This window comes from Aptenodytes patagonicus, chromosome 10, assembly GCF_965638725.1.
Source record: "Aptenodytes patagonicus chromosome 10, bAptPat1.pri.cur, whole genome shotgun sequence".
NCBI classification, from domain to species: Eukaryota; Metazoa; Chordata; class Aves; order Sphenisciformes; family Spheniscidae; genus Aptenodytes; species Aptenodytes patagonicus.
In genome coordinates, this window is record NC_134958.1 from 5704700 (window position 1) to 5717179 (window position 12480).

Genomic DNA, 12480 nt, shown 5'->3' on the forward strand with positions numbered 1-12480 from the left:
AAGCTTTTTACAGTAGGGAACAACAAAAAAATATTACGAAGAAAATGTCTAGTGCAACTTAATATGCAAGGTGAGGTACATTCCAGTCTTAGAGGAAGGAGGAGACTGCCTGGCTCTTGACCAGCTGCCTCAAGGTAAGAATTGTTCAGGTAACACCTCCAAAATAAATATTATACCAAATTAGCTACTTCAATTAAAAAAACCCAACACAACACACCAAAATGTACACACGCTTCTGTGAGAAATGAAGCTATAAAGAACAAACAGCATGCAGAAGACGACTTGTAAATTTGCCCTGATGAACATGCTGCTTTTTTCTTGAAAGATGCCACTTTCCCCAGGCTGTCATACAGCCAACATCCTACTTCAATGAAGTAATCAGATGTTGGGGAAGACTATACAGAGATGGGACAAAGATTAAGATCTGTACAAACAAACCAGTCCAATGCTTAAGGCGGCAAGTTAACTACTCAAAATTTCCTTTAAGGTGTAGATGGTTGCATACACCATTTTGGTTGCAAAATGCTTAACAGAAGTCTAGCCCCATATTACTGTTGGCTCCTCTTTTATTTTGCATATTATTAAGGCTTGCAATTTATTGTATAGTATAATAGTTAAGACAAAGTGTCTTGTTTAATTTATTGCAAATAGCCATTAAGATTCATGGAATAATGACAAAATAATCTAAACCTTATCTCAGTTTATCTATACACTGGAAAAAATATGTAACTAGTTTTGCTTCTCTGCTGATATTGAACGCCATTTTTCAAGTTCTATGAGAACATCCAAAGCAAAGCTAACTAGAAGTCAGCAGAGAGAAGGAATGTCCAGAAAGATCCTATAACAACCTTATTAAAAAGAGAAACATCTCAAGCCATACTATTTAAAGGGTGCTTTCCTGAGAAACATGTTGAAGTTGGTCTCAGAATTTTCAGACTTGTTGGATCCCGTTATCGATTACTCCAGAGTAGTTCATTTGCTGCACACAAAAAGACATGGCCACAGCATGTCACAAAATTAAATGTAACTGGTCTAACATACTGGGATCTTAAGAAATTTGGCAGCGTCCTGTAAAAAAACCCAAACAAACAACAAACACCACCACCACCCCACCCCCCCCTGCTTTGAGCTACTAGCTGACACTGCTTGCCTTGGGAAGGGTTATTTGCCAGACACTGATGTATGCAGCTTGTTTCAGCAGCATGCCTTGGCTGATAAACAAGGCTCACAAGAGTCAAAGTTCTTAAAGTAACATTTCTATATGTAAGCAGGATTTTTTTAATCAGGCACGGTAACACAGATCTTCCTAAAAGCATACCCAAAACTGTCTAAACCAACAATCAATTTCAAATTAACAGTTTAAAAAAAAAAAAGCATTTTCATCTTGAAAGATATACCTAGAAAGAATTTCAAGAGACTGTACCAATAAATAATATTACTGTCAGGAAGGCACACATGAAGTTTTTCTAACAAATTTGCAATAGAAAAAAACCCAGAGGCAATACTTTGAGATGACCTCTAATTTAATTTTTTTCCCCTCTGGACTTTGAGGCAAGCGTACTAACTTAAAACCTCGTCTTCCACATCAACATCATTCTTCATTTGTGAACCCCCATGGAATTCCCCTTTTTGAAAGTTGAGATGTTACACATTTATTTCGCGATTGTAGGGATTTTCCCCAAAGATGTGCATGTGCTCATCAGGAGACATGAAGCCAAGGGTGGGAAGGTGGGTGGGCACTGAGCCAGGTCCTACTGTTTAGCACAGTTTTGCGCCTTTGTATTATTCGGCCTCATGGTCCAGCAAATCCAACCACAATGTTTAACGCCAACAGGAGAAGCTTTGTTCTGTAAAGCTAACATAGTGGTTAAAAACCCATAGAATAAAGATATGGATATAGATAATGCCAGTATAACACTGTCATTATACAACTGGCCTACATTTCCACTGTCTGAGATTGTTTGAGGGTTGCATAGCTTCGTGTGCAAACATGCCACAATAACCCATTTTTCTCAAATTAGCCTTTGGAATACAGAATGCAAAGACGTTCCTCAGTCTGTAAGCTGACACTGTGCACTATTCATCCCATTCTACATTCTTAGCCTTCTGTTAAAAGCACCTTTATTCCTCTGTGTTCATACAGAGTTTCCTGGGTTTACAATCACACACTTCCATTGCTCACAAAACCTGACACATTAAAAAACCCACACCAACAAAACACTCAGTTTGAGAGCAGGAATGAAATTCAGCTTCATCATCAGATGTCAGGCTGAGCATGCAAGACATGTAAGTCATTCATCGAAAAACTGGAAAGCAGGAGAGTCAAGATGAACTAGGAGCAAATGGGTCACTTGAAACTGCTTATTCAACTCACAAGTATAGTCTCTAGCGATCTCAATTATCCACTATCCACCGACGCTTATAGATATGAGAGGTTTGCCCACCTATTGTATTTTACACCATACAAACCCAAGTTTTTAGAGTTAGACAGAGACAATCCTTAATTATTTCTATTTCAGATCAATGTAAACTCAAATTAACATGAAGAGACACTTAAGAGTCACCAGCGTTCAAAAATTGTGAAGATGTGCCTTTCCTAGGTTCAAGAAAACACAAGGAACCCCTCATCTTGCTCATGGACAAATGCCTTCAATTTCTCTCAAGTGCAGTGGCAACTGAAACTATCTCCTAATCAACAGAGAAAGATTTCTGCCCTTTTTAGGGGCTAGTTGGCAAAAGCAAGCCTGTATATGCACAAGCACGTTAGGTACAACATATTCGCAGCTTATTTTATGACTCATTTCAACTGCTTCCAATGCAGCCTTGTAATTGATTTATATTTGTGAGGGAGGGCAGAAGGGAGTGTTAGTTATTCATTAAATTTATTACCGACTTCAGGGAAAAAAAAGGCTATGTTATTTGTTCATTTAATTTATTAGTGCTACATAATTTTGAGACTGTTATCTTCAAAGCCAACAGAGACTGCAACTAAGGAACTAGTTTCTCGACATTTTGCTTAGAAGTGTTTTTTGGGGCAAGGTTTAAAAGTAAAAGTTACTATAATCACACTGCCCTTTCCACCAGGCAAATGTCATGTTAAAACGAAATATGAAATTCAGACATATGCTACAGAAATTAGGCTCCAAACAGCTAATTGCTTGGCACTGCCTTTGTACTAGTCTATCTCCATGTGAGGAAGCATCACAGGAAAAAAAAAACAGAAAACCAAAAAGAACCTGTTTTCTTCATTCAATATGGAAATACAAATATCCATTTGCTCAAGAACTGTCAGTTTTCCCCACAAAACCAGTTGCTGGCAGATAATTCACTTTTGTAGCTTGGAAAGTTCTCCACCTATACCCACAGGTATCTACAGTCCTGGATAGCATTGTTAATTGGGTTTTTTTTTCCTTTGTTCTTTTTACTTAAGTTCACAAGTAATGAGCTAGTGTAAACTTAGCCCAGCACTTAGAAACACTCCAAAATAGCAGAGTAACAAAGGATAAAGGTTGAATTTTGGAGGGATTTTTTCTTTTTTGAAGTTGCGATGGACTGGAGATTGACCCTGGCTTCAGAGCAAAACCAGAGGTTTACGCGGTCCAGCTCAAACTCCACTGTTTGGAACAAATTGAACAAATCTAAGTGCTACCAGCAACATGCACAGGTCAAACAGCCACCCTGCAACAACCACCAGCTCGGTCTCAAAAGGTGACACGCTTCTCTCTCCAGCGTGAGAAAGGGAAAAAGCTTGCCTTTCTCTTTCTCGTACACTTCATGAGATTTAGCAGCGCTAAAAGCAGACAAAAACCTTTAGTTACTTCAGCATGCAGGATTTAGCAACATGGTCCTCTAGAAACCTTTGTGTTCAATGCTCTGATGATGTTGAGAACCAGATCCTACAATCTTTGAATGGCAGGGTAAACCGACATCTCCGGTTCAGGACCCTGAATTTCAGAACTATCTACACCCAGGATAACAAGTATTGTTAGCCAAAGGCGCTTTGGCAGCTTATTTTTCTTCCCAAATAACACTAGTGGCAAAACATTCTTGACAGTGAAAAACCTCCTTTTTTTTTTTTTAAAAAAAAAAACAAGCTTTGATCTTGCTGACAGAAATAGGGAAATATTAAACAAAACTACTTTTACTTCAGTGACTAAACTATGTAATACAACACCAAAGCTCAGTAAACATTTTGAATAACTTTAAACATCAGAGCACCTGTTTTAAACAGTTGTTGGTATTTGTCCCTGGGACGCTCATCATCTGCATTAATCTCTGCTCACTGCATAGACAACAACAGGAGACTATTCTGTATGTTTCTATTTTTGAGCTAAGTTGTATGCAGTTTTTCCTGAAGTACTGACCACGGCAGGTAGAATAAGCTGAGTTTTAGATAACAGCCTCGTTAAATAATCCTTTGCAGACACCGTATCAACATTATTAAAAAAACTGGAAGTGGAAAATACCCTATTAAAGTCAATGACAGAAAAATCTACCAGGTGATGCAAGGGGAACACTATTACTCCAGGACTATTTACAGCGACTCTGCCAAGCACTGCCTTTGGCCATCCCAGGAATTTAGTTGGTAACTTTTTATCAAAACCTCTAGGTATTCAATCTAAAGAAGACAGGTTAGATACGCACAGAAACACAGTGCTAGTGAAAGAAGATTCTGTCGCAAAGAAAATTAAAGTAGAAGTTAACTATTTTGGTAAAACAAGGTAAAAAAACCTGAAGCTATTCTTCACCTAGAAAGCTGTAACCGCTTCAGCAAACCAGAATGGAGACGAACTAAACTGACACAACCTCAGAAGATTAGTTATCACTCTAGTCTAATCCAATTAGGTGCGTTTCCTAATTCTACCCAAATGAAAACTGTAACACACTTCCACCAACTCCTGCAAAGGAAACAGCAATAAGAGGAGACTGATAATCAGCACCACAAATAATACGATTCCCATATAAGAAAAGGTTTGGGGTTTTTTAACATTAAATTTGAGGAAAAAGTGTAAAAAACTACTTAAACAGCCTAAACTATCTGCTATCCGTTGATCAAAAGCCCTTGCATTTTACTATACCGTTTTACAATTCAATTCCTTTCATCCTGCCATATTAATTAAGCAGCTTTATGAAAAATGGAAGTGAACCAACGCTCTCCTACGGACTGAAAGACAAACCCAAAGGTACATGTTTTGAGAATGAAGGATTTACACGTTACAATAACATGTATCATTTAGCAAAAGCTGAAACAGAAGATACTAGTTTATATTGTGCACCAGGAAAAAAAATCAAGCTATATTTTGTTAAATACAACAAGAACAGCTCTTCTAAGCTGTTTAACAACTACATCTTCTTCACCTCCTTTCAATATCCAGAAGTTGGACTCGGGAGGTTCTCCTCTTTGATACTCTACTACAGAGGCAGAGAGAGTGGAGAAGCAGTGCCTTCTTTCATTTGACCGGGATTTTACAACATTTCACAAATCTCCAGATTTTCAGAGAACATACAAACTGATTTTAATACGAATAGCATGCAATCAACAAAGCAGTCATGCTTTGGTTTTGCGCGTAAGCACTGTACCCAAACGCTAAGTGTGTATCCTGTTTTTAAGTACTGAACATCGTCTTAATGTAAAAGCGTTAGAAAGTTCAACCTTTCCATGTGGAATTCAGGAAAGGGGGGAGGAGGATGACAATCAAGTCACCCTGTGCAGATGTTGTACTAAGTCAATCAGATATTAGGGCAAGAGTTAATCACATCTCCATAAAAAGCAGCAACTTAAAACCATATGGACCATGAGGGAAGACAGCGCGCAATATAGCTCCTCTTCAATCTGGTTCTGGTTTTGGAACAAACAGAACAGAAACAGACCAACCTGCCTAAAACAACACTCACAAAAAATGTCATCTGAAGCAATGAAAACAGAAGATTCTTTCTGAGAAACATTTAGATACCAGATGGAAAATTTGTTAATCAAGTGGAAATAAATATAGATATATACAAGCCCAAATTAATTACTCAGTAATACTTGATATTGGAACTAGAGCAACCAATGCTACAGTTAGACCTCTGAAGGAACATCTATAAAAACTCATTTTAAGGGAATAAAATTCTATGTCAACATAGAATTAGGCTGAAAGGCAGTTAGCATTCAAACTTAGTAATTAGTAAAATTATCATTTAAGAGTATACTTTATTCGTGAGGAGAGATACTAATTTAATTAGAATTAAGGAAAATAAGTTACTCCTTACAAAGACTAAAAGAACGGAGAATAGTTGACACTGTTTCTCCAAAGACAGGCTGAAACTGAACAAAAAAACCAACCTCGATTTTATTTTTCAGCCACTGTTTATGAGACAGTTTTATAATCATTTGTTATATAAGGTTTAATATCTAAATGTGTATGTGGTAGCAAGATTCTCATTTCAGTACCTTGAAAAAATACAGTAAAAATTTGCAGCCATGTTTGCAACCGCAGTCAGCTCACCATTTCTAAAATTTGGCGGCAATCTGTTTTGTTCAAGTGTAGGGTTAATTCCCACCTTACTCAGGGCAACTTTCAAAATACGCTGATGACTTAATATTTGCTAAGTATCAGTGGTACTTCACAGGCACAATTTAAAAAAAAAAAAAAAAAGAAAGAATCTCAGACTTCCAACATTTTAATGATTCCTTTCTGCTGCCAGGTGGAACGTCTGGTGGATTCAGAAGAGCAACAGCTTCCCACAGAACTTAGCACTCACTAAATGCTTTCGATGGTTTAGTGAACCTCTCCTATTTTAAGACTTGACTTTTAACTTTGCATTACAGTTCACTACCATATGACTGCAGGCCAAATGTTAGGAATTTGCATTAAGAATGAAAGCATACACAAACTCTTGGAAGCTACCAATGAACTGCTGCAGCAGAAATGGTATAATATGACATTTTACCTCAAGAAGCAGACTTCTATGTTACAGTAGAATATTTCACTTAATTGTGAGCCACTTGGACTTACTAGAAAGGGCTAAGAAATTATCAGTCTCAAAGTTCACACTACCGCTTAAGAGAATTCCTCAGCAGAAAGACTATCGCTTTGGCTCATATCTGTTACGAAGACACTTATCTGTTAACAGACAGACTCGATTAACTTTTTTTTTTTAAGCTTACATTTTACAGTAACCGATTTCTTTACTGGGCACCTAAAATACTGTAGTATTTCCTTTGGCTCCAAATAGTCTAACCGATGAAAACACAACTACTCTAACAGTACTCTCAAGGTAGCACTAAGATGTGGGATTTACAAACATAGCAAAGTTAAGAGTTGGCAAATTTCAACCCCTCAATTTAAGGAGGAAAGCAGAATCTAGATCATGTATAAACTACAAAAAGGACTCCAATATAAAACCATAAACTTCCTCCGGTCGCACTTTAATAGAAGGAACGCAATCCTCTCAGAGCAAGCTGGGCACGTGTTGGCATCACCTACTGGGTCAGGCTTCTCAAAAGACTTAAGCGAAGGAACCCCTTGTTTCTGGATCTACGTAGATCTTAAACATGTACTAAATGCCTGTCGAGAGAGGAGCACTTCCAGGCAGATGTGAAAGCACTTTTTCAGAGCTCTAGAAGGCTTTCATGAAAAAATATGATCAACTAAACATTAAGTGAAACAGAAAGAAAACACAGCAACTGAAGGACAAACATTAACTAGGCTTGGCTTACACATAATACTTTTCCTCCTCTAAACCTTATTGACATCATCCATATGCATAACGGTGGCATTTAATAATTTATTCTGCATACTGCATATCAAAATTATCTCTTTACATAAAACCATATTATTTATATTCAATAATTTTTTTTTTTTTTTTTTTTTTTTTTTTTTTTTTAAGAGTCCTGGAAAATGAACCCAGAATCTGGTTTACTCACCAAACAGACAGAACTCATGCTACAAAAGGGTAACGTCCCCCTACACCTTTCTCCCCCACGCTTTTAACCTGACTTGGGCAGACCAATGTCAAAGGCTGTTTGGACTCCACAACTGACCAATCCCCGGATCCTTGAAAAGCCAATTATCTAAATTAGTAACAACTCCTGTCACTATTTTTGAAGCTGGCACGTATCCCTAAGACATTAAATACTCATTTCATGTAGGCCAAGTTCATCTACACAACCCCAGAGCCAAGAACGGAAAACGTTCATCGTTCTTTCCTCTTGCCCTACTGCAACAATTTAAGCTTTTTAAAGTTCTCCCTTTCAGGATACGTTCTGCGAGGTCCTACTTTAAGAACCACTAACACAACAGCAAAAGGAGCTCATTGTTTCTATGGACAGAAGAAGCAACAGAGGCCCAGGGATGGCAATCAGTTGTAGCAAGGATCCAGAGGAGGCAGCTCTGCTCAGGATTTCCTAGAAGCCAAGGACTCCCTGTTCCTACTGACCGTGCTGCCTTGCCAGAGTCTTCTCATTGCCACTCCATCCCTTTGGATGCCACCTGCTTCGGCATCTCCTCCTGGCAGAATCCCCAGCTCCACTTCCACCTGTCAACACTTCTTCCTTCCACCCCGCTACTCTACCCAATTCCATAACAGTTTGTTTGGTTGCCAGAAGAGAAAGACATCCATGTCGCACAAGCTTGCATGAAACCCCAGACGCATCACAGAACACCAGCAGTTTCTTGGTAAGCACTAGCCTAGACTACCGCCAAATTCAGTCAAGGTTTTGGCTCAACTGGGTTACCTCTAAGCGTAGACAGTGGTAGGCAAGTCTCGAACCAAAGTTTTTGGGTTTTTTTTCCATCCTGCAAGCTCAAACTGCAACCAATGCAGTATGTCCTGCTTAAGATGGAGATTTGTAATGGTACAGCTGACTGAACCCCTAAATCTAGAAAAAACCCAAGGATGAAGGCTTGTGCATCCTTTTAACAAATGAAGCCATCCAGCAAATCGCGTTGTAGCTGTTGATGGAATATGTGGTGAGGCCATTGAAAAAAACCATCTACAAACCCTTCCCCTCCACCTCTCAGCAGGTTAACAATGCAGACACCGGACTTATTAGGATTAAACGGATACACAGAAATACCTCGTCCCCAATACCCATTTACCTTGTCCTGAGGGCCTGCCAGGCTGCATCAATGTCTGCGTACAGGTTTTTCTCAGAGGGCTTGCCAGTGCTCACCCCGTAGCCAGAGTAGTCGTAAGAGAAGACGTTGCAGTTGATGCGGGAGCCAAGGCCAATGTAGAAGCTGCACATCTGGCCCAGGTCCACAGCATTACCATGCGAGAAGAGCAGCGTGTACCGGCCAGTGGGGGCACAACGTACGAACATGCAGCCCAGCCTGTTATCTCGAGCCGTGCGGGAGAAGAACACTTCCACGGCATCCAGTTCCCGCTGCGAATACTGCCAGTCCGCCCGCTCGCTCAAGTGGAGGCTGCAGGTGCCTGATCCCGTCGGGGTCCCTGCCCCGGCTGCCGCCCCAGCCTCCTGCTGCTGCTCAGGCTGCAGCACGGTGTAGGTGGGCTCCGGGGGCAGGAAGGCCAGCTTGGCAGCGATGCGGCTGGGGCAAGGCGGGCAGCAGAACAGCCAGCAGAGCTCGCCCAGAGAGAAACCGTTCATTCTGGGGCCTTGTTCTGGCATCAGAGACACCGGAGAAAAACTAACCTCTACTGGAAAGAAGTCAAACCAACCGACCCAGAGCCCTCCTCCGATGCAACCTGTGCACCTTCCTGCAAGGCTAGAAGCTGCCCTCCCAAAATGCAAACAACAACCTTGGAGGAACTACAGTTCAGCAAAAATAGTGCAGCTCTTCAAAGCCTGAAAGCGTGCTTATAGCAAAAAAAAAAAAACCAAAAACCAACCAACCCCCCACAAAATATAAATTAAGTACAACCGGCCCTTAAAAACCCAACTAACGCTACAGTAAATGCAACCCTCTAAAGCGCCACCCTAGATCCCCTCGAAGAAAATAAACCACACGTACATGTACACATTTACAAAATGACTTCCCAGATCCTACGGCTCAGTGCGGCGCGCCAGAATTAAAAGCGGAGGCCCCCCGCGCCGGAGCCGGCCCCCCAGCAGGGAACCCGCAGCCACAGCGGCCGAGGGCCCTTCCCCCCTCGCGGCACCACACGCGGCCCCCCCGGCGCCTGCCCGGCTCCACCCCGCTACCGGCCCCAGCCCCCAGGGACGCCCAGCCCCGCGGCCCCCGCAAGGCAGCAAGGGGCCCCCCCTCAGCGCTACCGCCCCCGGCCCGGCCCAGGCAGCGTCCGAGCGGCGGCGGGAAGAGGAGGAGGAGGAGAAGGAGGAGGAGGAGGAGGAGGAGGAGAAGGAGAAGGAGGAGGGTCCGTCGGGAAGGGGAAGACAAGGTCGAGGCTCAGCCGCGCGTCGCCGCGGGCAGGGCCATGCCGGCTGCGGCGGGCAGGCAGGAGCAGGCAGCGGCCATGTCCCGGCGCTTTCCCCTCCTCGCGGCCGCACCGCTTCCGGGTTACGGGCGCGGAGCGGAGCGGGGCCGCCCGCCGCAGGTGCCGGCGGGGACGAGGCGGGTGCCCGGCACTGCCCGCAGCGCCGCCCGCCGCGGCTCGCGGCTGCCCCCTAGGCCTCGCGCCCGGGGCGCCGAGCAGGTGCGCGGGGAGGGGCGGGGCAGCGCGGGAGGGGAAGGTGAGCGGGAGCCCGCAGACCGAGCCGGGACGCGGCCGCCCGCGCGGGGAGCGCGCCGCCTGGCCCTTTAAGGGAGCCCCCCGCCGCTGCCGCGGTCACGTGCCGCAGGAGCGCTCGCGCCCGCGCCCCCTCCCTCCTCCTCCCCCTCCCCGGCCGCCCACCGCTCGCGCATGCGCGGCGGGGCCGGGGGCAGCGGCTGAGGGGCAGGCGGGGCGCCGGGGGCCATTTCGCGCCGCCTGTGGGGAGGGATCGGGGGGGGGGGGGGAATTCTGTGGCCTCTCGATTTTCGCTTTCGGGGCCGCTCTGCCCTCCTCGGGGCGGCCTCGCTGACCTCCCGCAGCCTTGGGGATCCTCTGGCGCTGCTCCCGAGCCTTCCTGCTCCAGCGTGCCCGGGTCACCCTGAGGAAAGGGCTCTTTGCTGCTGAGGCCACGTTCATCCCTCGCAGCATGGCATGGCGGGCCCAGGGCCCTCCCGGTCACGCCAGGCTGGCGGGTTGCTCCCCGGGCAGCCCGGATGAGGGGTGCTGGGTGGCCTTGAGTCTCACTCCTAGAGTGTTGCCGATGTAGTCGTGCAGAAATATAAATAGAGCTGCTCCTCAGCTGGTAGCATCCAGAGCTCCTGGCGTCAAGCGTGCTGTGCATCCCAGACTTGAAAGTTACGGAGACCTCTATATCTTTGTTAGATTTGGCTGAAATTGGTCAGCAGTTTTAAGAGATCCCACAGAGAACTTAGAGGTACCATGCAATTGTGGAAGCCTCATTTCCTTAGAAAATCAGGCTAATAACCCATATCCCAAATAATTCACTGAATAAATTAACACATCATTTAGGGCATATGGCAGAACCCATATATCATCGGTTGTGGTACTGTGTCTCCAAGATGTTTGTCGATCCAGAGAGCACAAAGCAAAAGATTGTGGGCAAAAGACAACTAGACATATTTATGTGTAACATTCTGTTACTAAAACTGGTTACGACTACACCCTTAAATTAATTAACAGCGCTTGCTGAAAAAAACCTGTAACGTAGCGTTAGCTATAAACAGCCCAAATGAAAATACAAGGATAATTATACCCATGCAGCTGTACTTACCGTGTAATTCATGTACATCCAACCAGTGCCCGACTTCAGGTACGCCAAGCGCATCCACCCCTTTATGGTGCTCTGCTAATGTATGTCCATTACCTGACTTGATACCTATGAGGAACAAAGTTTCAAAAACTCAAGAATATCATCGAGCTGAGGTCATTTCATTAGGGACAAGCCTGAGACAAACTTCTCTTTCAGTGCTAACATTTGCCAACTCTCAGAAAGTTAGTTCAAAACCTGTATACAAAAGAGGCAGTCATGCATGATACTCCTTTGTCTTTGGAATGTCAAAAGTAGGACCAACCCCCATCCACATCAATCTTTCATTTAGTTTTGCTAACAATGGGAATTTTAGAAATCCTAAATTCAGCCAGCAGTGAAGGGAGAAAATGAAGGCTGTGTATCTCTAGCCAGCTTGAAAGCGTGGCCTCTGGCATGGACGGACTGTTTCCTCCAGAGGACAGAGAATACCGGGTTTATTACATGTGTCCCAGGCACGTCCCGCTGGGGGGGTGACAGGGCCCAGAGATCGGGTAGGGAAATGAAGCATGTCCCACCTACTGACGCTGGGTTCCTTCAGGTGGCAGAGACGAAGCCAACGCGCCCCACGTACGGGCTGTTCGGACGTCCGATGAAATGTTGAAAGGGACTCCTACTCCATAGCATGTGATAGAAAAATCTGGATAAAGAAAATACGGAATAGATAAATGAGGAACCCTGTGAAATTCCTTGGGGATCACAAACTGCCTCAA

General features: G+C 44.0%; 1 protein-coding gene across 1 annotated transcript in view; it reads right to left on the minus strand.

Annotated features, from left to right (window-relative positions):
- The window catches only part of ABHD17C (abhydrolase domain containing 17C, depalmitoylase), a 30621-nt gene extending 20553 nt beyond the window's left edge, over positions 1 to 10068 (minus strand). The window contains exon 1 of the mRNA XM_076347904.1: positions 9084 to 10068. Within this exon, the coding sequence (XP_076204019.1) occupies positions 9084 to 9616 (533 nt within the window). The 5' untranslated portion in view covers positions 9617 to 10068. The remainder of the gene's footprint in view (positions 1 to 9083) is intronic.
- Between the last annotated feature and the right edge of the window lie 2412 nt (positions 10069 to 12480).